Source organism: Pristiophorus japonicus, chromosome 18, assembly GCF_044704955.1.
Source record: "Pristiophorus japonicus isolate sPriJap1 chromosome 18, sPriJap1.hap1, whole genome shotgun sequence".
Classification (NCBI taxonomy): domain Eukaryota; kingdom Metazoa; phylum Chordata; class Chondrichthyes; family Pristiophoridae; genus Pristiophorus; species Pristiophorus japonicus.
Window position 1 is genome coordinate 49,586,775 of NC_091994.1, and position 25,617 is coordinate 49,612,391.

General features: G+C 46.3%; 1 protein-coding gene across 2 annotated transcripts in view; it reads right to left on the reverse strand.

The window, feature by feature from the left end:
• LOC139228706 (digestive cysteine proteinase 2-like) overlaps positions 1 to 25,617 on the reverse strand; it is a 98,631-nt gene that overhangs the window by 12,959 nt on the left and 60,055 nt on the right. For both annotated transcript variants that reach the window (XM_070859976.1, XM_070859977.1), the window contains 6 exons: positions 24,624 to 24,765; positions 22,681 to 22,803; positions 19,948 to 20,118; positions 16,554 to 16,778; positions 8,326 to 8,488; positions 407 to 512 (listed from right to left, as the gene is read on the reverse strand). In XM_070859976.1, coding sequence (XP_070716077.1) covers positions 407 to 512; positions 8,326 to 8,488; positions 16,554 to 16,778; positions 19,948 to 20,118; positions 22,681 to 22,803; positions 24,624 to 24,765 — 930 coding nt within the window. The remainder of the gene's footprint in view (positions 1 to 406; positions 513 to 8,325; positions 8,489 to 16,553; positions 16,779 to 19,947; positions 20,119 to 22,680; positions 22,804 to 24,623; positions 24,766 to 25,617) is intronic.

The window sequence follows — 25,617 nt, forward strand, 5'->3', positions numbered from 1 at the left end:
GAGTTCGACACCAGGTTTGGAAAGTTCTATTTGAGAGCGAACTTATCCTCTTCAAGGCAGAAAACCAGTGGTTCATTTTGTTTTATAAATATGGAAAAATAAGTCCATATCTTTTGTTGTATCTAACCATGCAAGTTATGTATAATTATTATTTTCTTATGATTATTTCTTCATTAAGGAGAGAGAAATAATAGAGCTCCACCTAGTGTGTTACTGCCCTACCTAGTGGACAACTGTGGTAATGCAACTACTGATGTCAATACAATGTGTTAGTGATGTCGTAAGAATATATCACAGGAACTTTGGCTGATTTTTCCCTCTCAACCCAGGAATACTGAGAGCAAATGCAGTGATCTGCCACTGCCCGAGCTGTGATCAGTTGTGTGGCATTTTGTAAAGTACGTACCTGTTTTTAACAATCCAATAATTCAGTCCACCTTCAGTTCCATATCCAACCACCAGCACTGCATGGTTTACCCTCCATTTCTCACAATTTTGTTCATAGTACACTCCTGTAAGCAGACACTTATTGTTAACAAGTTATAACTGTAAAATGTATAGTTGACATCTCTATTTTTCCTTCCCACAGATATTTGATCTTTGTCATCATTTTCTCTATCATCTCTATCATCCAACAGGCAGTCTGGCACCCTCTCTTGGGTGCCAGGCCGCTGGCCCGGCCAAAACCCTCCTTGGTGGCCCAGTGGGCCGAAGTTTTAAAATCACAGAGGCTCTCCCCTTTAAGAACATAACCTGTCATATTGTAATTGCATCCTCCAATCCGTGGTAATTACACCCTGCGACCCGTGGTAACTACACCCTGCGACCCGTGGTAATTACACCCTGCGACCCGTGGTAATTACACCCTCCGACCCGTGGTAATTACACCCTCCGACCCGTGGTAATTACACCCTCCGACCCGTGGTAATTACACCCTCCGACCCGTGGTAATTACACCCTCCGACCCGTGGTAATTACACCCTCCGACCCGTGGTAATTACACCCTCCGACCCGTGGTAATTACACCCTCCGAACCGTGGTAATTACACCCTCCGACCCGTGGTAATTACACCCTCCGACCCGTGGTAATTACACCCTCCGACCCGTGGTAATTACACCCTCCGGCCCGTGGTAATTACACCCTCCAACCAGTAGTAATTATACCCTGCAACCAGTGGTACTTACACCCTCCAACCACTGGTAATTACACCCTCCAACCACTGGTAATTACACCCTCCAACCACTGGTAATTACACCCTCCAACCACTGGTAATTATACTCTGCAACCAGTGGTAATTATACCCTGCAACCAGTGGTACTTACAACCTCCAACCAGTGGTAATTAGGGGAATCAAAGGATATGGATATAGGTCAGGAAAATGGTGTTGAGGTTGAAGAGCAGCCATGAATTTATTGAATGGCAGAGCAGACTCGGTGGGCTGTATGGCTCTTAATTCTTATGTTCTTCAGGGGAGGCCCTGTGAGTTCAGCGAGTCGGGAGTTCGGCAAGTTGGGAGGTTGGTGAGTTGGGAGACCCTGTGAGTTCAGCAAGTCAGGAGGCCCTGTGAGTTTGGGAGGCCCGGATGTCTGAGTGTTCAGGAAGTCAGGAGTCCGGGGAGCAGGAGGCACGGAGGTCGGCGAGGAGTTCACTTCTGGCGAGGAGCTCACAGCCCTCGGCCAGGCAGGTAAGTGATTGGCTGTTTGATTGGTAAGTATCTCTCTTTCTCTTTTTAATCAGATAAGTTTAAATAGAGGGATGGCAGGGGAGGTCAGTCCTATGGAGTGCATGTCCTGCGGCTTCGCACGGCCTAGACAATCATGTGTGCAAGAGGTGTCTCCAGCTTCAACTATTTGAGCTCTGCGTTTTGGAGCTTGAGCAGCGGGTGGAGTCAATACGGTGCATCCGCGAGGCTGAGAGCTACGTGGATAGCATGTTTCAGGGGTGGTCACTTCCCAGCTTAAAAACGTGCACGCAGAGGGGAAGTGGGTGACCACCAGACGGAGGAAGAACACTAGGCAGGTAGTGCAGGAGTCCCCCCCCCGAGTCCATCTTGCTTTCCAACCGATATTCTCTTCTGAGCACCGGTGAAGGCGAGATGGGGAGTGCCAATTCCAATTCCAAGGCACCATGAGTGGCTCAGCTGCACAGAGGGGAGGGATAAAGAATAAAGGATGGTATGGTGCCTCCCTGGTGCCAGGGTTAAGGATGTCACAAAGCGGATGCAGGGCATTCTGGAGGGGAGAGGGTAAACAGCTAGAGGTCATGGTCCATATCAGGACCAATGACATAGGTAGAAAGAAGGAGGAGGTCCTTAAGGCAGAATTTTAGGGAGCTAGGAGGAAAATTAAAGGGTAGGACCTCAAAGGTAGTAATCTCCGGGTTACTACTGGTGCCACGTGCTAATGAGTACAAGAATAGAAGGATAGAGAGGATGAATGCGTGGCTGGAGAGTTGGTGTAGGAGGGAGGACTTTAAATTCATGAGGCATTGGGACCGCTTCTGGGGGAGATGGGTCCTGTACAAACCAGAGGGGTTGCACCTCAACAGCGCTGGAACCAATATCCTCGCGAACAGTTTTGCTAATGCTGTTGGGGAGAGTTTAAACTAGCTTGGCACTGGGATGGGAACCTGAGAACAAATTCAATAGGGAAGGAAGTAAAGCTGAAATTGGATAGCAAGAATGTAGAAAATGAATCTATAAGACAGAGGAAACAAGAGTTAGTAAGTAGTAATCAAGAAGGTCTTCTTGTGCTAAATGGTATATACTTTAATGCAAGGAGTATAGCGAATCAGGCAGATGAGCTAAGAGCAGAGGTATACACTTGGGAGTATAACATTATAGCCATTACAGAGACATGGCTGAAAGAGGGGCAGGTTTGTTAGCTCAATATACCTGGTTACAGGATTTTTGTTGTGAGGAGGGATGATATGTTAGAGGGATCATCAAATGAGGCCATATGGTCGAATTGAAAAATAAAAAAGGGGCGATCACACTGCTGGGTATGTATTATAGACCCCCAAACAGTGAGAGGGAGACAGAAAAGCAAATATGTAGGCAAATTTCTGTGAAGTCCAAAACCCATAGGGCAGTAATAGTAGGGGATTTTAACTATCCTACTATTGATTGGCACAAATATAGTGTGAAGGGTATAGAGGGTGCAGAATTCTTAATAAGCCTGAGAGGGGACGGTTTTGGATTTCGTTTTGGGGAGGTGGAAGGGGTATCAGTGGGAGAGCACTTGGGTGCCAGTGACCATAATTCAATCAGATTCAAGGTAGTTATGGATAAGGACAAGGATAGACCAGGAATAAAAATCCCAAATTGGGAAAAAGCTAACTTTGCTAAGTTAAGGAATGATTTGGCCATAGTGGACCGGAAACAGCCATTTGGAGGTAAATCAGTGTCGGAACAGTGGGAGGTATTCAAGGAGAAGATCCGGAGGGCTCAGGCCAAACATGTGCCCTTAAAGAAAAAGGGTGGGAATAACAATTCTAGAGCCCCCTGGATATCTAGGGACTTCCAGGGGAGGATAAAGAAAAAAAGGGAAGCTTATGCCATATAGCGACAGCTATACACTGTAGAATCTTTCGAGGAATATGGACAGTTCAGAGGTAAAATTAAAAAGGATATTAGGAATGCTAAGGAAGAGCATGAAAAATTCTTGGCAAGTAAAATTAAGGAAAACCCAAAGATGTTCAATAATATATTAAGAGCAAGAGGATAACTAAAGAAAGGGTAGGGCCTATTAGAGACTATGAGGGTAATCTCTGTATGGAGGCTGAAGATGTTGGTATGGTTCTTAATGAATATTTTGCGTCTATTTTCGCAAAGGAAAGGGGTAATGCAGATACTGCTATCGAGGAGGAGTGTGAAATTCGAGATGAATTAAACATGAGAGAGGAGGTATTAAGTGGTTTAGTATCTTTGAAAGTAGATAAGTCCCTAGGCCCAGATGAAATGCATTCCAGGCTGTTGCGTGGAAGTAAAAGAGGAAATAGCAGAGGCCTTGACCATCATTTTCCAGTTCTCTTTGGATTTGGGCATGGTGCTGGAGGATTGGAGGACTGCTAATGTGGTACCCTTGTTTAAGAAGGGAGAAAGGGATAGCCCAAGTAATTGCAGACCTGTCAGCCTAACCTCAGTGGTGGGACAATTATTGGAAAAAATCCTGAAGGACAGGATAAATCTGCATTTAGAAAGACAAGCATTAATTAGGGACAGACAGCATGGATTTGTTAAGGGAAGATCGTGTTTGACTAACCTGATTGAATTTTTTGAGGATGTAACCAGGAGGGTCGATGAGAGTAGTGCATACGATGTAATATATATGGACTTTAGTGAATCTTTTGATAAGGTCCCACATGGTAGACTGGTCACGAAGGTAAAAGCCCATGGGATCCAGGGCAAAGTGGCAAGTTGGATCCAAAATTAGCTTAGAAGTAGGAAGCAAAGGGTAATGGTTGATGGATATTTTTGTGACTGGAAGGATGTTTCCAGTGGGGTTCCCCATGGCTCAGTACTGGGTCCCTTGCTTTTTGTGGTATACGTCAATGATCTCGAATTGAATATAGCGATTATCGTTAAGAAGTTTGCAGATGACACTAAAATTGGCTGTGTAATTGATAATGAAGAGGAAAGTCATGGACTGTAGGAGGATATCAATCTACCGGTCAGGTGGGCAGAGCAGTGGCAAATGGAATTTAATTTGGAGAAGTGTGAGGTATAGTATATAGCATTAGGCAGTCCCTCGTATTGAGGATGACTTGCTTCCACACCAAAAAGGGATGAGTTCACAGGTGTTTCAATGAGGTACCTGACAATCTAGGTGCCGAACTATATACTAAAGGGTGGAAGGTGCCTGTGCATGGATTCTTTTAATGTGGGGTGGCCGTTGCACACCAGCCACCACACGGGCTTGACAGAACTAGGTCTTGATCCAGTGGCAAGGGTTAACCAAGACAACTGGAGACCAAGCTCTGCTGCATGGACCTAGTGCGCACACATGCTCCTACTAACCATAGATCGCAGTGTGGGCTATCCCGTGCTGCCCCTGGGCCCTCGCCTCTCCTGGGCCCCGAACCCTCGCCTCTCCTGGGCCCCGATCACGACGCTCCTGGGCCCCAATCTCTCACCCTCCGCCCCGATGAAAAATGGAGCAGTCAGAAACAGGATATCAATTAGTCTCCTCTTATCTTGGAGACATCAAATATCAACACTGTGTGAGGTAATGCACTTGGGGAGAGCTAATAAGGAAAGGGTATACACATTAAGCAGTAGGCCACTTAGAAGTGTAGATGAACAAAGGGACCTTGGAATGCTTGTCCACAGATCCCTGAAAGTAGCAGGCCAGGTGGATAAGGTGGTTAACAAGGCATACGGAATGCTTGCTTTTATTATCCGAGGCATAGAATACAAGAGCAGGGAGGTTATGCTTAAGTTGTGTAATAGTCTGGTTAGGCAACAGCTGGCATACTGCATGCAGTTCTGGTCACCGTATTATAGGAAGCACATGATTGCACTAGAGAGGGTGCAGAGGAGATTTACTAGGATGCTGCCTGGAATGGAGAATCTTAGATATGAGGACAGATTGGATAGGCTAGATTTGTTCTTATTGAAACAGAGGAGTCTGAGAGGAGACCTCATTGAGGTGTATAAAATTTTGAGGGGCCTGGATACAGTGGATAGCAAGGACCTATTTCCCTTGGTGGAGGGGTCAATTACAAAGGGGCATAGGTTTAAGGTGGTTGGTGGAAGGTTCAGAGGGGATTTGAAGGGAAACTTCTTCACGCAGAGGGTTGTGGGGGTCTGGACTCACTGCCTGGAAAGGTGGTGGATGCAGAAACCCTCACCACATTTAAAAGGTGCTTGGATGGGCACTTGAGGAGCCGTAACCTGCAGGGTTACGGATCTAGAGCTGGTTAGTGGGATTAGACTGGAGAACCTCTTGTGGTCTGGAGCAGATACGATAGTAAGTACTGCAGGGAATCGAATACAGCCAAGGTGATTTGCTGGTTTCAATTGCCTGGATGGGTCAGAGAGGAATTTTCCCAGATTTATTTTTCCCCCAATTGGCCTGGGTTTTTAATCTGTTTTTTTGCCTCTCCCAGGAGATCGCATGGGGTGGAGTGTATAATGTTGCAGTGCAAGGGGTGTCGCAGTTGCGTGGGGTGGAGTGGTTGGGCTGGAGGCTTTTTACCTTTCCGCCATTGTTCATTGGTTTATATGTAACCTTCAGGACTGCTGACCGAGGGCCGTGCGGCTCTTTGTCAGCCGGCGCGGACACGATGGGCCAAAATGACCTTCTTCTGCGCTTGGATTTCTATGTTTCTATGTTTCTATGGTTATGTGGTCCTGCATCTCAGATTTACATCTCCCAGCCCCTCAGCCTGTACTGCAGAGAAACTCCTGGGGGTAGAAATTGCTCCTCGCCCAAAACAGGGCACTCCCACCCTGTTTCAATGTTTTTTTACGCAGCTGCGGTTCAGGTCGCCTCTTGAGCGACATTCGGCTCTTGGTTGGTTTTTTCCCTTGGATCCAGAAATCGCTCTTAATGGGGGCTGTGACAACACCTGAGGGCCAGAAGTTGGGGGCGGTGCGGTGTGACCGCCACGATGATGTCATCACAGCGCCACGTCACCACGGCTCTCCCCTTAAAGGGGAGAGCCTCCGCAATTTTAAAACATTGGCCTATTAGGCCACGAGGGAGGATTGCGGCAGGGCCATTGGCCTGGCACCCAACAAAAAAGGGAACCCACACCACCGCTGCAGAAGGCCACAGCCTCACTGGACCACCGGGAAAAAACATGTCTTAGCATGGCCAGGTGGGCCAAAGATTTCCAGAGGGGAATTTCACCATCAGGGGGTTAGATCGATGGTGTGCACGGCGATGCCGTGCTTACCATGGATCGGCAGCAGTGGAGCAGTAGGAGGGGATCGGGGCACTGCTGGGAAAACTCGTGAGGGCAATTGGGCTAGCAGCGGCCATTCCACGAAAAGTCAGCGGCCACTCTACTCCGCAGAATGGCCGCCGATTTGCGGTGGTAGCAGGCCTTAAGGAGAGGGGCAATTGCTCTCCAACCAACTCTAATTCCCAAATTGCTGCAAACTTTTCTAGTTAACTGCAAATAATAGCATGGAATCCAAGTATTATACAAAATTAAGAACAGTATATAAAACTTTAACCCCACTTTAACTGAATCCACCCTGTGCATCGACTGGTATATTATTAAAAACCATGTCTAGGTTTCACACTTCCTGTTGTCACAATTTCTGGTCATGTTTGTGTCAATGTTTACCATTGCCCACATTTTTTCCCATTCAGTTTTGTTGTCACCCATCACAATGTAGTTGCGGGTTTTGGTCACTAGGTGGTGCTGTGGACCAACTGTCTCAATCTCAGCTCCGTTGCATTTAACATATATAAAAAACTTCTATTCATCAACTGATCATAGGCAGCCCCAGGGTCAATTTCCTAGAAATCTGTTAAAAGTCTTGCATATTGTATGCAGTTCCTGTAAATTCATGTGATAGTAAGCAAACATTTATATTTTTTAATTATGTTTTGCATTCTTTGCTCAATATTGGTTTCTGCCAGCGACATCACACTCTGGAATGCAAAAGTGCCACTCAGTATATTGTTCAATAAAACATTTCTTGACACCTTCCTGCTTAGTTGTCATTCTATTCACTGGTCAGCCTGGCATGTTGGGCAAATACAGACTGAGGCTGAGAGAAGCTTTTGAACTTTCCTGTAATGGCAGATGTATTTTTGTAAACAGTCTGTGTAATTGGTAATTGTGAATAGTTGTTTATCTAATGTAATTAATAGAGATACCGTTTCCTAATGCCCCTTGTTCAGTACATCTTCAAAAGGATGTCGAATGTGAGACTGACTGTACCTCAAAAGTCAGTTCTGGTGAGAGAAGGTACCAGGGAGACTGAACTTGATCCCAAGGGTCAGTGTTTCACCACTTCAGAAGTGAGTTACTGTGTTTCATGGATCACAGGGACACGTGTTGAAACCACAATATATAGATTGTTTGTACTGAATACTCTTCATTCACCTGTTTAATGGTCATTAAATGTGCCTGGTAATTTATATCTCAGCTGTGGTTTGATAATTTTAATCATATGTTAATCGAAATCTATGGTCGATTTTATCTCTTACCTTCTTACATTAGTTTCCTTTATAAATATTGAAAACAAATTGATAATGAAAAAAAGTTGACCGAGAATGTGTGTGCAGATGTATGATTTTAATATATTATATAGAATAGTTTGACAGGCCTGTTGATGCATATTATCCATAGTTTCTGTTTCTTACCTGTTTTATAATACTGGAAGCTCTGCTGACCGGCATCAATAGCAACAGCTATGGGTCCAACTGTTTCCACTGCCCTTTTTAAATCGAATTCGTTGCGCACGATGTATCTATATCCACTGATGGTGGCAACAAACTCATTACTCTGAAATTTGCAGGATTCATCCTAAGCGATAAAGAAAAGGTTAAAGATTAAAGTTCATTAATATCGTGTGATGCTTTTCAAAGTACCAGCGATATCTTTACAGGATCTTTAACAGCCCCTTGGACCTTCAGAAACTGGAGACTCAACCATTGTTGCCATGTCCAGATGAAAAGGGAACTATGATTGTGGTAAATATTGAAGAATCCTCTTGTCTATTGGCGGAAGATTTTGGCCAGCGTGCTCCTCAGTCATCTGGTCACCAATACTGCAGTTAGTGAAGCTCCAGAAACACAGAGTGGATTCAGAGCAAAGAGACACACAATCAACAGATTATTAATGCGTGTTATATGTAAAGAGTCTGGGAGAGCACAGTGCGAGGTAACACTGATCTCAAAGTCTGTCTTGTAGTTGTGGTCTCAGGTTACTCTATGGTTGTGAAACCTGCCCTCACATCAAAGAGCTTCAGCGTTTCACAGCACCTCAGACCCATTCCGCATATCGAAAGGGCCTCGTTACCCAGTGTGAGGGGCTGAAACAGGGAAAACCAAACAGAGTTGTGACAGTACCAATAAAATCACAACTCTGCTGGATGAAAACAGACCCAAAATATGTCCTCTACAAGGAGCTCAAACATGAGTGCATGGAGTAGATGGAGGAAGGATTTTAAGGATACACTGAAGAACAGGCTGAAGCTGTGTGGCGTTGATAGAAACTGCTGGAAGATGCTTGCAGCAGACTGACCAGGACGGCATTCAATACTGTGATATATTCTGTATGACATCACAAACACACACTTAGAAGATGGCTCAGTGTTACTTCGTACCTGTCAAGTGACATTGTCACCTGATGCTTTTATTGTATTGACATCAGCTGTTGCATTACCACATAGTCCATTAGGTGAAGCTTTATATTACACTTCTCCCTCCTTAATGAAGAAGTAATCATGACAAAATAATCATCATACATAACGTGCATGGTTATACACAATAAAAGATATGCATGGGGTAGAAATTCACCCCTGCCGGAAACCTGGCCCTCCTATCGTTTTCAAGTGTTTTTAGCGTCGCGCCAGACGAGGTGGACTCTTGATCGATTTTTAGGTCTTTGGCAATTTTTTGGGAGTGGACCGGAAGTCGTTCATAATGGGAGTGGAAGTGTGACGGTAAGTACTCTATAGGGGTGGAAGTAGGGGCACGACGGAGTCTCCGCTGCTGTCAGTCAGAGACGGAAGGGTGCTGATGTCAATGCACGTGTGCGTCATCACGTCTCTCCCCTCATTTAAAGGAGAGAGAACCAACGACTATTTAGCTTCGGCCCACTGGGCCACCAGGAAGGGTTTCAGCCAGGCCAGCGGCATAGCACCCAAAAGGGGGTGACAGACTGCCTGTTGGTAGCCTGGCTGAACCTAGGGCCACAATTGTCCGGCCGATCGGGAAGTTGGCCAGCAAAAAAAAACATGGCGGCCGCAGCAGTGCGCCCACCCCTTGAAAGGCTGCCTTGCAGCCATGGCTCACAGTGAAAGGAAGGTGCACCGACAGAAAAGGCTGTCGGGGGTATCGCTCGGCAGATCTATGATTTATCCAGCTAAATTTTGCACAGGGTGCCATGGAGGCGCGGGAGATTGGCAGTGTGCCATTTGATGTTGCACTGAGGACTGTCGGCAGCAGCGGGGTGGAAATGGAGACTGTCATAAAAACCCCGAACTGAATTTCGCTGGCGGCGGCCATTGGTCCGGATGTCAGTGGTCGCTCGACTCTGCCGGCTGTCCGCTGCTTTCTGGCGGTAAGTGGCCTTTTGGGAGGCTGAATTTTGGCCCCATGGGCTTATTTCGCCATATTTACAAATCAAACTTAACCACTGGTATTGTGTGTCAAAGTGGATATCTTTGCTCTTGAACAGAACCTTCCAAACATGGTGTCGAACTCATTCTAGGCTGATCCTGAGGAGAATTTTTCTAAAAGGGATGCCCTTGATCTACATTTTGACTCTCTACAACTTCAGACTGTTTGTCTGCCTGACTCGGACTCAGACTTAAATTCTGACTTTCTCTTGGACTTGTTTCTGGTACATTTGATGCAGGATTTGCTACTGGTACTCTACTTGTAATAAGACTAGCTGACTCATCAGAAATAATCGAATCATTCTAATTTTCAACTCCTTCCACATCTGTAGGTAAAATATGATCAATGTGAACAAACCTAACCTGTCCATGATCAAACGTCTTGACCAAATATGAGCGAGGACCACATATCTTCACTACCCTTCCTGGTAATCATTTTAACCATTTATGGTGATGGTTTTTCACTCTGACCATCTGATTTAATTTCACACTTCTCTCTCTTACTCTAGCTTTATCATAAGTCTCTTTCTGTCTTAATTGTTTCTCTTCTACTGACTGTGCCAAATTTGGCTTTAACAATGAGAACCATGTTCCTGGATGGCATTTGAGAAATAACTCTGCTGGTGTTCTACCAGTAGTTGTATGAGGAGTATTACGATAATACTCAGAAGAGGCGAGGGCCCAACAGTAGCATGGGCCAGCCCACACTATGATATGTGTGCGCACTCGGTCCGTGCAGCAGAGCTGGTCTCCAGTCGTCTTGGCCACTGGACCAAGACCGAGCTCTATTAAGCCCGTGTGGTGGCTGGTATGCAATGGCCACCACACGTTAAAAAAATTCACGCACAGGCATCTTCCACCCTTCAATATGTAGTTCGCGACCTGGAATATCAGGTCCTTCATCAAAACATCTGAGAGCTCATCCCTTTTTGGTGCGGAAGCAAGTCATCCTCGGTACGAGGGACCGCCTAAGAAGATTACAATAAGTAATTAGAAAATTTGCGAATTAATGGTCCAACAACAACTGCCATTTTTTGGGATCTGGATCCAACATTTGCTTGATGAGTGTACGTTTTACAATTAATACTGTACGCTCTGCTGCACCATTTGAAGTAGAGTGGTACGGTGGAACTTTGGTATGTTCCACACCATTTCTGCTCTTGAACTGTGCTAATTCTGCTGAACAAAATTGTAGCCCATTATCAGACACAATTTTTTCTGGGAGGCCATAGGAAGAAAACAATTTTCGCAATTGTCTAATGTTTTACTTATTATTTTCTGCATCGGAAACACCTCGAACCACTTCGAATGGCTATCAATTACAATGAACAATCGCTGTCCTTCTAGCTCAGCAAAATCTATAACTTTTGCCATACCCTGTGAGGCCATTTCCATGGCTATAATGATACAGATGGTGGTTTTTTGCTTACCGATTGACGCTGACTAACAATGTACTCTATATATCTTTATCTAAATCTGGCCACCATAAGTATCTTTGTGCAAAACTCTTGGTTAAGCACATTTCCAGGTGCTGGTCATGAAGATCTCCGAACAATTTGGACCTGAATTTATTTGGAGTTACAACTCTTTCACCCCACATGATACAAGCTATATACACTGATAATTCATTCCTATGAACGAAGTATGGATGGATATCTTTCTCTGATACCTGATTTGGCCAGCCATTTGCTAGGTAATCATACACCTTTAATATAACTGGGTCTTGCTTGGTTGCTCTACCAATCTCTTCAGCTGTGACTGGCAGTTCATCAATGTATGAAAAAAGAACACTTCTTCCCTATTGGGTATAACTGGTGATGAGGAAGGCAACCTGGACATAGCATCAGCATTAGCATCTGACTTAGGTACAACAACAATGGATGTAGCCGAATTCCTTAGATCTACCTTAGAGGTAATGTTCTCAGTTTCTTGCTCAACTTTCTCCTTGAGTGCGTATGGTACTAGGAGTGACTTGCAGTAAACTGGTCTAGCGTCCTTCTGTACTCTGACACTCGGCTTGAAGCCTTGGATCGGACTGCCTGCTTCAGGGAACACCTTCGGATATTAGTTTGATGACATCATCCTTCGATGTAAATCTCATTTCAATACAAAAAAATCTCACTCCAATCCAGCTTCAGTAATCCCAACTAATTTCTACTTATTAATGCAAGCTTGTCTCCTGCCACTACTAAGAGAGGCAATCTCTGAAACTGATCCTTGTACTTCATCGGTATGGTGATACATCCTACCACACGGATTTGCTCTCCTGAGTAGCCTCACAGCTCTATCTTTAACTTCTCCAGTGGAAACTCACTCAACTTGTTGAGATATAGTGATTGCGGTACTATGCTCACGGATGCATCAGTGTCGATTTCCATGGATATCTTGGTTCCTGCAACTATACTAACCTGCACCGTCAAGATCACCCATCACCCCTGTGCTTTCTGACCTACATTGGCTCTCAGTTAAACAATGCCTAGATTTCAAAATTCTCATCCTTGTTTACAAATCACCCCATGGACTTGTCCCTCTCTATCTCTGTAATCTTTTTCAGTCTCACAATCCCACAAAATGTCTGTGCTCCTCAAATTCTGTCCTCTTGAACATCCCTCATTATAACTGCTCAACCATCGGTGGACTTGCCTTCAGCTGCCTGTGCCCTAAGTTCTGGAACTCCCTCCCTAAACTTTTACGTCTCTCTACCCCTCTTTCCTCCTTTAAGACGCTCATTAAAACCTACCTCTTTAAACAAGCTTTCGATCATCTGCCTTAATTTCTTCTGTGCTCGGTGTCAAATTTATCTGTTTTTCTGTAACACTGCTGTGAAGTGCCTTGGGATGTTTTACTATGTTAAAGGCGCTATATAAATAAAAGTTATTATTAACGTCTACTTGGATGACGATACATCGCGAATCATTATTAGATACCCTCGTGCTCCTGATGACGTGTATCTCCAGAACCTCCCCATCCACTTGCTTCTCTTCAATGCTATGTAGTCTCTAGTGATTTCTACTTCTAGCATTGAACATCGACCATGAGCTTAGTGGTAGATTTGAGGGCCAGGTCTTCAAGCACTCTTTTCCTCAGACAGCCAAAGGCTGCACTGGCGCACTGGAGGTGATGTTGAATCTCCGCATCAATGTCTGCCTTTGTTGATAAGAGGCTCCCGAGATATGGGAAGTGGTCCACGTTGTCGATGGCTGCGCCGTGAATCTTGATGATTGGAGGGCAGTGCTGTGCAGCGGTGACAGGCTGGTGGAGGACCTTTGTCTTATGGATGTTAAGCGTAAGGCCCATGCTTTCATATGCCTCAGTGAATACATTGACTATATCCTGGAGTTCAGCCTCTGAATGTGCGCAGACGTAGACGTCGTCCGCATACTGCAGCTCAACGACAGAGGTTGGGGTGATCTTGTACCTGGCCTGGAGGCGGCGTAGGTTAAACAGCTTCCCACTGATGATAATGATGATTGAACAGCCTTCACAAAATGCCCTGTTTGCTTGCAGAAGAAACACTCTGCGTTCACATATGAACAACTTTGAACAATGTGTCGTCCCAGAAGTTGTGATGTCATGAAGAATATATCACATTGGCGATGAAGATAGGACAATCGGATTCCCTAGGTGAAATTTTTGTTGGTGGATGTTCCGACCAAATAACAGAGAGACTTTGAGAGCTTCTTTCTTTTGTAGCACAGCTAAAAATCCAAGGTAAATGTTGACATTGCCAGACTCCAGATGGCTGCGCCTATGTAGCACGATTTCAATGCACTGTTACCTTGGCCAGTTGCTGAGGCCTTGGGACCCAACTGTCTCTTACTTTTAACCTACAATTCACCTCAGTTGTCTGACGACTGGAAATGGCACAAAATTCTCAAGAGTATTGGTCGGCCATATCCATCGACATAGCTGTCTGACAAGCTAAATCAAAAGTCAAGTTAGGGGTTGTCAAAAACTTGCTTCATTTTTCATCCCACAAACAAAACATTCACGCAATGCTCGATCCTGAAAGTTTCTGAAATGACAGTGAATGGATAGCTTTTTTAAAGCTACAATGTACTCACTGACACTCTCGTCATGTAATTGATCTCATATTCCAAAACGATAACGTTCAGCAATTTCCAGCGGCTCAGGACGAAAGTCTCTTTGTCGCGATGGAAGTCACCCAGCGCCCGATTAATCCCATATTGTATTTACATCAGCAGTTGCATTACCACAGTAGTCCACTTGGTGGAGCAATAGTCCACTAGGTGGAGCTCTATATTACAAATACTACAAACCATCTTTCGGATGAGACGTTAAACCGAGGCCCCGCCTGCCCTCTCAGGTGGATGTAAAAGATCCCATGGCACTATTTCGAAGAAGAGTAGGAGATGTCCTTGCTAATATTTACTCCTCAATCAACATAACAAAAACAGATTATCTGGTCATTATCACGTTGCTGATATGGGAGCTTGCTGTGCGCAAATTGGCTGCCACGTTTCCTACATTACAACAGTGACTACACTCCAAAAATACTTCATTGGCTGTAAAGCGCTTTGGGGCATCGGGTGGTCGTGAAAGACGCTATATAAATGCAAGTCATTCTTTCTTTCTTACAACAGAGGAACAATTGTGACGCAAAGTGTCGTCAGCAGTAAGAATAGCGGCTGCAGCAATAACAGCATCAGCACTGAAGGCAATTTACACAAATATTCACCGAAGAATACTTTTAAAACAAGTTATTTCTTAATTACAAACCAATATTTAAAACTTTGAACTGATCAAGTTGTGGCTTAAATTGCTGAAGTTAAATGCCTCTCATCAAATGGCGACATTTACACATAGGCTACTCTTTCAAATAGTTTGCACCCAAATTTGAGCCTCCCACCAAATATTAATAACTTGCATATAGGCCACACAGCAAACTTTAACTGCTTATTTTGTGCTTAAAAACACAGCTTATATTTGAGTAATTGACCAGCCAGAAGGACTGTATGGGAGAGCCAGATGGATCAAAATAATCTTTCCTCGTTCTGTTTTTCCAATCCTGTACATCATTGTGTTGCCATGGTAACTGTTGTACTGAGTGGTGTTTTAAGTTCCACGGATTAAGCAGAGAGCATGGCAGTTGCTATGTTGTCTCAGCTGACACTGGCACACCGACACTCTGGGTCACAGAATGGCGAGCAGTCGGGTAATTCATACAAACTTAAAGGTCCAGAAATTGCCCCTCTACTTAAGGCTTGTTACCACCGCAAATCGGCGGCCACATTGCGGTGTGGAGTGGACGCCAACTTTTCGTGGAATGGCCGCTGATAGCGCAATTGCCCTCCCAAGGTTTTCCGGCGGTGCCCCGATACCCCTGCTCCTCCCCCCACCGCTCCACTGCTATCGATCCGTGGTAAGCACGTCATCACCATGTGCACCACCGATGGCGACATTTCCCTCTGAAAATCTTCGGCCCACCCAACCTGGTTTTTCCCGGCGGTCCAGTGAGGCTGTGGCCTTCTGCAATGGCGATGCGGCTTCCCTTAAAGGGGAGGGCGCACTACTGCTGCTGCCATGTTTTTTTCGGCCTCCTGACAGGTCGGCCCAACAATTATGCCGGGTCGCAAACAAGCAGCCTGGCACCTCCTCTTGGGTGCCTGGCCGCTGGCCCAGCTGAAACCCTCCCTCCTGGCCCAGTGTGCCGAAGTTTTAAAATCGCGGAGGCCCTCCCCTTTAAGTGAAGGGGAGAGCCGTGATGATGCGGCGCCATGATGACATCATCGCGGCGGTCACTCCGCACCGCCCCCAACTTCCAGCCCTCAGGTCTTGCCGCCGCTTCCAAAAAGAGTTTCCATTAAGAGAGACTTCCAGATCCAAGTGAAAAAAAACAACAAAGGGCGGAATGTCGCTCAAGAGGTGACCTGAAACACAGCTGCGGTAAAGACCATTGAAACGAGGAGCGTGCGTTTCGGGCATGGGTCAATTTCTATCCCAAACACTCTTAATTCCTCATCTGAATTGTATGACAATAGGAGATGTTGAGAGGGGATTTGACAGATCATTACAAAATAAGGGGGAAAGTGAAAGGCCTCATTCTCGCATCCTACGGAGCGCTGGTTGTACGGTGACATTGGCAGAAGCCAGGGAGCAGAGTCCCAGGGAAGAATTAATCCAAAGTAGGGTGTCATCCTACAATCTATTTGGACTGAGCTCTGCTGTAATGCTGTAAATATATTGTGCCTGGTGAATTTGAAAACATGTTTAAAAGAAATTTACCCTTCCAGTGTATGGATAAGTTGCAGCAGAGTTGACACCGTTGTTTCTTAACACATATCTATAGGCTTGGTCCATCCATCCACCATTACATCCTTCATTATTATAATCTCTGCTACAGTCAACGAGATTCTGTTCGCTCAGATGAACCAGTTGTCCTTTAGTCTTATACCACTGTCCTTCAAGGGCACCATTCGCACTGAAAGCCCAGCACGAGCCACATTGTCCCTGGTAATTACAGAAATACAATCATTTTAAAAACATTCTGATGAATTGGGCTCGAAATTCAGCTCCGTAATGCCTGATTTTTCAGCGCTACGGGTGCCATTTTATGACAACAATAGCATCTGCGCCGCGCGTGCACACTTGTGGTGTGGGGCCGCTGGGCATCATTTTGGTTAGAGTGGTCGGGCGGCCGTTAGGTGCGCGCAGGAAGTATGTCGATTGGGCAAATTGTGACGTCACTCAGCGTGCAATGCTGATTTGACGCCAGCGCTGCCATTTTCGGCGTCATCGCTGGAGCTAACGTCCTGTGTTAACCTCGCACAGCTGGACAGGCGCTCAGCAGCAGCAAGGACCCTCCCCACCAGCGATAGTTAAAGGAATCAGCAACCACTCTCAGTCAGTTGCTGATTAATTTCTACTGGCGCTGTTTAAGTCTGTATAAGTCTTTGGTGCGTTCAGAGTTGTTTAACGTTGATGAGGTGAGAGGAAGTGATGCAGCACGTGGAGAAAGCCTTTGTTCTGACTTCGAGAGTTCTGGTCAGACCACTTGATCCCTGTCAAGGGTGATGTAGTTTCCATTCCCCTTGGTCTGCAGCATGACCGGGAGATGGAGCAGAGGCAGCAACGAAGAGGACAACCAGCTCGCAGAGGGAGGAGGAGGAGGGTGAGAAGGGCTGTCAGCGGGAGGCCTTACCCACCTGGGGTCTTCTGAGTGAAACCATTTTACCTCAGCCTGAACCAGGGGCAGGGTGTGAGGCAAATGCGCTTTATGAAGGAGGTGCTCACAGAACTTTGCCACCTCTTGCAGCAGGACCCGGAGCCTCACACCAGAGCAAGGACAGCGCTGCTGGTGGCTGTGAAGGTGACTGTGGCCCTGAATTTCTTCACGTCGGGATCCTTCCAGGCTGGAGCAGGCGACATCTGTAATAGCTCCAAGTTCACCCTCCACTGCTGCATGAGAGAGGTGACAGACGCGCTTCATGCCAGGAGAGGGGGAGAGATGCCTTACTGACCGGGGGCAGATGGATGGGCCGACCCATCCAAAATTGCCCCCGGGCCGGATGCAGCGGGAACGGGTTACCGCATCACCCGTTTTCCCGCCACTTCGGGCATGCGGCAATGCCTTACCGACTGGCGCCAACCCACTTTCCGATCCCCGCGGGAAATTGCCCCGCTGGAGCGCCGCTGCCGCCGGTCGGTGCCACTCACGGATTTTCCCAGCGGGGAGCTGTCTGTGGTTGGGTGGCACGTCTGCCTTTAAAGGGGAGGTTTTGCTGCCGGTGACTCAATTTTATTGTTTATTGTTGGCTGACTGCCAGGTCGGGCCGACAATTATGCCCACGGGTTCGGCCGGGCCATCAACAGGCAGCCTGGCACCCACTCTTGGGTGCCAGGTCTCTGGCCCAGACAAAACCCTCCCTTGTGGCCCAGTGTTTGCCACTAAAGTGGCTGCAGAGTTCGCAGCGGCCTATGCCTTTAACTGAACATCTGCGTCAGGCTGACGTCATTAGTGTGGCACTGATGAATTGGAATGACGGCCGTTCCGACCTGCCCGCAGTTCCACCCCACTGACGACCACAACACCGCACGAACCGGAAAAAAAAATAAAGTCCTGAATTTCACAGAACATCCTGCACCAACTGTTGCATCGGAGAACCTGGGCACCCACTCTCTTCCCTGTTGTGACAATTTTCTTTTCTCCTATTTTCAATATCTTTCTCAGCCAGTTCAATTAGATTCTGCTGGCAGAATGCACCTCCCCGTTAAGAGGTGCAGACTAGGTTTAAGTGGTGCTAGCCTCAGCTGAACTTGCCGCGCCGCGCCCACCCCCCCCCCCCATCCCCACTCAGCAGTGTGTTCACCCTGGGTTGGACCCCACAATCAGGCAAATCAGCAGGCTGCACCAAGTTCGCGGCGTGCCTGCATTCCTTTGAACGGCACGGGCTGATCACGCCCGATCCCCGAGCCCGTTTTCAGACGCTAACAAATGTCTAGGCCAAAATCTTTATCCATCTCTTGTCAGGTGGAGTGCAGATTGACACTATCATCTTCTATAGTGAGGTTGATAGGAAACATATGGCTCAATGAGTGTCTGTGTGCCAGGTTTGGGAGGGCAGTGCTTGTACTCTTGTTTCTTAGAGCGGAGACATGGTTCACTGTAGAATGGTTTTAAACAGACAGATTTGGGCTGGAGCCAGGGGCACAGTAAGTTAGCACTCTGTTGGTGATCCAGGTTTAAATCCAACTTAGCCTGATAGGGGGCGAAATTCCGGAGCGTCCCGTTTGGGGGCAGTAACCTTTGTGAGGCGGGTCTTCCTGCGCCCGGCACAGAAGCCCCTCCCACGAGCTAAATTGGGGTTACAGCCCCTGATAGGAAGTGGACCACAAGGGTGGGCACTCCACTTCCTGTCAGGGCCGGCTTAGGGGGGCTACCCGGGCGAAACATGGAGCGCTACGCGGACTCTGCGCTGATGCCTTCCAAGGGTTTTCAGCGGCCTACACTAGGCCAGCGGGTGATGCGGGGTGCCATGGCAGCAGCTGGGCACCGAAACGGAATTCCGGGCTGCACGATTGTGGCAACAACCCCGTGAAACTTGTCACTGAGGTCAGACTGGTAAGTCGGAGGCCAGCGCAAAATAGCACCGCGCACCTCCCCTTTAAATCTCGCCCCATGAGTGGAGTACAGCCCAGTTCACGACCCGCAAGGCTGCCACTGACATTGCCCGCGGCAGCCTCACGGGGCGTTGCACAATTTCTGCCGCACGGCGAAAACGGGCCGTCACTTCACGAAAAGGGGGGGCTGCGCACACCGGCGACATTATCGCTGGAGGTGCAGCAGCCCGGGGTGCTACCAGCGGGGCACACCACTATTGGTTTTGCTCCCCTGCTAACTCTCGCACAATTTAGCGGGAGCCGGTAATGAACGCACCCTCTGGACCCACCCCAGGCGAAAAGACTTTTGCGCCCCCTGGAGGCGCTAATGGGAGGTGCACAGCAGGGGAATTTCTAGCCCTATGGGTTGATAATCTCACTTCAGGCTATAAGAGTCATGTGTAAACTTGGATAGTCTCAACCCATTTCTTAATAAGCATGGGACCAAGGTGCATAACTTCAACTTTTCTTCAGAACTTCACAATTAAAAATCGCTCGAAGGATTCCTTCTGATTTTTACCTGGTTCTTTACTGGAGTAACATAGCCTTTTGTGCGCCAGTCGACAATTGCATCCATTTCAACATCATTACTTTCATCATCTTCATTGTCTTCCTCAACTGCTACTTCAGTCGAGTTATCAGCTTCGGCTGGGAGGAATCCATTCATGAGTTTATTGAACTCTTCAGTGGTCTAGAAATTTAAGTTCATGGACGTTAATGAATGAAGTGATTGACTGTTAATGGAGCATGTGCAGGAGGCGGGTAGATAGCCTCCCAGGGTTACATTTTCATTCGTTCTCTGAATCTAGCGACAAAGGGAGGTGAGATTATCAAGCAGTGCTCACACTCCATACTCATAAAAACATAGAAAATAGGACTAGTAGTAGGCCATTCAGCCCTTCGAGTCTGCACCGCCATTCAATATGATCATGGCTGATCCTCTATCTCAACACCATATTCCTGCTTTTTCCCTATATCCCTTGATGCCTTTTGTTTCTAGAAATTTATCCATCTCCCTCTTAAATATATTTAGTGATTTTGCCTCCATAGCCTTCTGTGGTAGAGAATTCCACAGCTTCACCACCCTTTGAGTGAAAAAATGTCTCTTCATTCTTGGTCCTAAATTTCCTACCCAGTATCCTGAGACTCTGATCCCTTATTCTAGACTTCCCAGCCAGGGGAGACATCCTTCCCGCATCCAGTCTATCCAACTCAGTCAGAATTTTATACGTTTCAATGAGATCCCCTCTCATTCTTCTAAACTCTAGTGAATACAGGCCTAGTCGACATAATCTCTCCTCATACGACAGTCCTGCCATCCCAGGAATCAGTCTGGTGAACCTTCGCTGCACTCCCTCTATGGCAAGTTAGGAAGGCAAATGGTATGTTGGCCTTCATTGCAAGAGGATTTGAGTACAGGAGCAAGGATGCCTTACTCCAGTTCTACAGGGCCTTGGTGTGCAGTCTTAGGTAAGGAGATCAAAACTGCACACCAAGGCCCTGTAGAACTGGAGTAAGGCATCCTTGCTCCTGTACTCAAATCCTCTTGCAATGAAGGCCAACATACCATTTGCCTTCCTAACTGCTTGCTGCACCTGCATGTTTGCTTTCAATGACTGGTGTACAAGGATACCCAGGTCCCACTGTACATCGACACTTCCCAAGCCATCACCATTTAAATAATACTTTGTCCTTATGTTTTTTTTACCAAAATGGATAACTTCACATTTATCTACATTATACTGCATCTGCCATGTCTTTGCCCACTCACTCAACCTATCTAAATCGCTTTGCAGCATATTTGCATCTTCCTCACAACTCACAATCCCACCTAGTTTTGTGTCGTCAGCAAACTTGGAAATATTACATTTCGTTCTCTCATCCAAAGCATTTATATATATTGTGAATAGTTGGGGCCCAAGCACTGATCCCTGTGGTACCCCACTAGTCACTGTCCGCCACCATGAAAAAGACCAGTTTATTCCTACTCTCTGTTTCCTGTCAGTTAACCAATTTTCAATCCATGCCAATACATTACTAATGTCTAATCTTTGACTAAAATAAGGAACTGCAGGAAAACATGATTCAATATATTTCTTCACAGTCCAGTATAAAGTGGGGGTAACACAGCCTGAAGGCAATAAAGCATCTCTCTGATCTATGGTACAGTGATCAAAATGGCAACAGTTATTGTACATGCACCTTATTTGATGTGAAAACATTCGATAATCTTCCATGGTAATTATAATCTTAGAGGACTTTCACCAATGAGGCGAAAGGCTAAAAGCTACCATTCCCCCAGGAGGCCATTTGGCTCATCATGTCCATGAGGCGAAAGGCTGAAAGCTGCCATTCCCCCAGGAGGCCATTTGGCTCATCGTGTCCATGAGGAGAAAGGCTAAAAGCTGCCATTCCTCATGGTGGCTGAGTTTATTGGTGCATAACTGAGCCGTACTGATCAGGAGGGTCTCAGGTTCCATCACCAGCCTGTGCATAATGAACTGATCTCAGCTGGGGCTGCAGTTGGGTCTACAATTGGCCTTCGTGTCCTTGGACTTAGAGGAGAAAGTCAGGCAGGATTCCCATTTCTGATCACAAGTCAGTGCACTGGAGAGCAGCTGTTGCTCAAGGATCGGGTTGGGTTTTGATGCTGCCCTGGTCAAATACTCTGCCCACACTAACTGTTGAAGCTCACAAATCAGGACTGAGAAAACAGAGGCTGCTAATGGACCTATCTCCCATGAGTCATTGCCCTTGTTTCACACCAATTTTCCAGCGGTTAAATCAATATTAATGATAAAATATAATGACAATGAGTCTAAATTCCCATTGATCCCAATGTTGGGTTTTGGTCCATCACTGCAGGGAGGTTGGGGCCAAGGAGAGATTGATGCAGCTGGCGTGTTGAGCACTGTCAACACTATCCGATCATTTCTATGGTGGCAGTTAGCTTGGTGCAGGTGGGATCATCCCATTCTTTTTATTCGCACTGGCAATAACAAAAAGTACAGCAGATATATGGGCAGTGCCCCAGCCCATGGTCCTCGCTGTTTAACAAGAACAACAAGGATGTAATGAGATGTACAATGGAGAGGAGAATCTATTTTGACATAAACGGACATTGATAAAGGAAGTGGGAGTCTTTGTTAAAATGTGGTGCTGTGACATCACTAACCATATCACACCTCATTCAGTAATAGCACCTCAATAACTGTCATCTAATAGCCTCCCATATTACATATCTTGTACACACCAGATCTCCAAACTGGTTCATTCCCACAGTAAATGTGTGCTTTCCCATTGAGTGCTCCAGGTTATGCTGTTCAATGTATCTCATGCTGTCCTCCCAGACCAGTCTCCTGTAGGTCTCCTCTTCCTGAAAAAAGACATTTAGCCAGTCAAGCTCTAGTACCTTTCATCAGTTTAATTATACAATAGTTTTAAAATCCCTGTGCAAAAGCTGAAATAATATTTAGCATTCAGGTTTCTATCCATATCAATAGGGTGCACTCATTACCCTCCCATACACACACAAATATAAACCAGATTGAGCCCTTACTCTTGGGTAATCAACACTAAGGGGCCAAAATTGCACCCTGCTGGAAACGCGGCTCACCGACCGTGTTTGAACTTTTACACTGCCTCCGTGGGTGTGGTGGCCTCTTGTACTCTTAGGCTTTTTTTCCCGAGCGGACCGGAAGTCATAATGGGGGGCAGAAGTGAGGTGGAGAGCGTAAGTTCGCTGGAAGTGGGGACAAGCGGATTGTCCACCGCTGTCATTCATTGGCGTAGTGCTGATGACATCATCATGCTGGCTTGTCAGCACGCTTCCCCTCTTCACTTAAAGGGGAGAGCTTTATTTTACTTAGGTCCACTGGGCCACCAAGGAGGATTTTGGCCGGGCCAACGGCCTGGCACCCAAGAGGGGGTGCCATGTTGCCTGTTGGGGGCCCAACTGAACCCGGGGCCATTATTGTCAGGCCGACTTGGCAGTCGGCCGAAAAAGAAAAATAAGATGGTGGAAATGGCAGTGCGTCCTCTCCTTTAATGCCGGCCACACTGTCATTTTACACACATTTTGGCAGCAAGATTCTCTCTGCGGAATTTCGCCTTTGGGGGGGAACATTGTCGCTGCGCACTTAGGATGGATTGGCAGCAGCGGGGCAGAAGTGGGGAGAGCGGATACTGCCGGGATACTGCAGTAGGAGAATTTTCAAAATGGGGGGGGTCAGTCAACGAAAAATCAGCGGCCATTCCACTCCGCGGCGTGGCCGCCGAATTCCAGCGATAACAGGCCTTAAGGGAAGGGACAATTGTGTCTTTGAAAAGTACACGAGGAATAAACAACTGAGCAAGGTCATCATCTTTATTCCTGTACATAATATTTTGGAGGAGCAACATAGAAATTGGATAATAGGGGAAGGATTTAGGTTATGTGTTTCACGGATTATATTTTGTCACCTGTACTCCATTAGTAGGGGATATATGTTCTGATTACCGGGTGTGGTACCAATGTCAATGTATTTTAAATTAATGGACCTGAAGCATCCCAAGGGTTTTTTATGGTTTCTGCGGTAATTCAGCAGACCAGTTGAATCCTCAGTGATCTGAGTTACACCAAGTCTCTGCTGTTTCCCTGTCAGTTCTGCAAGTCTTCACCTGGAGTTACGGAGTCTGGGAGAACACGCAGGGAATTTCAGGGCCAATATATTTTCATTTACATTTCACAGCCATTCCATCCAACAGGGAACTCACCTCGCCCGCCTTAACTCCAAATGGGAATTCTCAATCATTTAGCAGAGGGGTCAACTGCCAGGGGGCATAAATTTAAAGTAATTGATTGAAGGTTTAGAGGAGATTTGAGGGGAAATGTCTTCACGCAGAGGGTTATGGGGGTCTGGAACTCACTGCCTCAAAGGGTGGTAGAGGCAGAAACCCTCACCACATTTAAAAAGTACTTGGATGTGCACCTGAAGTGCCACAACCTGCAGGGTTACGGACCTAGAACTGGAAAGTGGGATGAGGCTGGATAGCCTCTTGTTGGCCGGTATGGACACGATGGGCTGAAATGGCCTCCTTCCGTATTGTAAACTTCTATAATTCTATGAAGTGCATGGAATCCCTTCCCCCTTCTGGGTGAGCTGAATGTTTGGCGTAGGGTCTGAACGAGAACAAATTCCCATTTTTCCCTTTTACCTCCGTGTACTGCTTCTCATGCTGTGATTTCCAGTTCTTCCAATCTTCATCCAGTGTTGAATCAAATGTGTGGCCTGAGGCTGCAGCCAGAATAGACAGCACCACACAGCCCAGAAACAGAGAGAACTTCATGATGGACAATCTAATGGAGCAAAACCAATGGCATTAGACATGGAGTGGACAATATTCATAGATTACTTTGCAAATAGTTGATTTATAAAGTTCCTCTGCATGGAGAGCAATATATGCAGATATATTCTCTTCAATCATCTATCAATTGCTTTCACATTTTTGGATCTTAGCTTCACTAAACAGAAAAATACTTCACGGCCATAGTCTGTTGCGTTCAAGTCCCACCATGGCAGTTTAAAGAAAGGTGTGCTCTGACCAAGGCTTTGTGTAGCTGTAGCATAACTTCTACCCCCTTGTATTCTAATCCTCTCGATATAACGAATAGCATTCCATTAGTCTTCGATTACTTTCTGCACCTGTTCATGACATTTTTCTTCCTGTTCAAGCTAGGTTCCTGCTAAGCTCTAAGTGCACTACTCTACACACAGCTCCTCTTCTCTCCCTTCACCCTTCCAGTCTGAAGTCAATGGGTAGAAAGTAATGCTTGTGATGTTATTGCATGAATACCAAGTGCACTGATATCAAATCCTTTTATTTGCTGCTTTGTAATAAATGGTTTAATGTCTTTTCTAATATAGTGGAGTCAGGAATTTGCTGTGAGCTTATTAAATGTTTGTACAATAACATCAGCAATGGCTGTTTCTACCCTTGGGACTCATCACCATCTCCTCCTCCAGCTCATTTTTTTAACCAGTGTCCCAAAACTGTGGGACTTCCTACCTCCCTCAGGCCTCAAGCAAGGAAGTCTTGCTCCAGTTATACAGGGTATTGGTGAGGCCACACCTGGAATACTGTGTGCAGTTTTGCTTTCCATATTTACAAAAGGATATACTTGCTTTGGAGGCAGGTCAGAGAAGGTTCA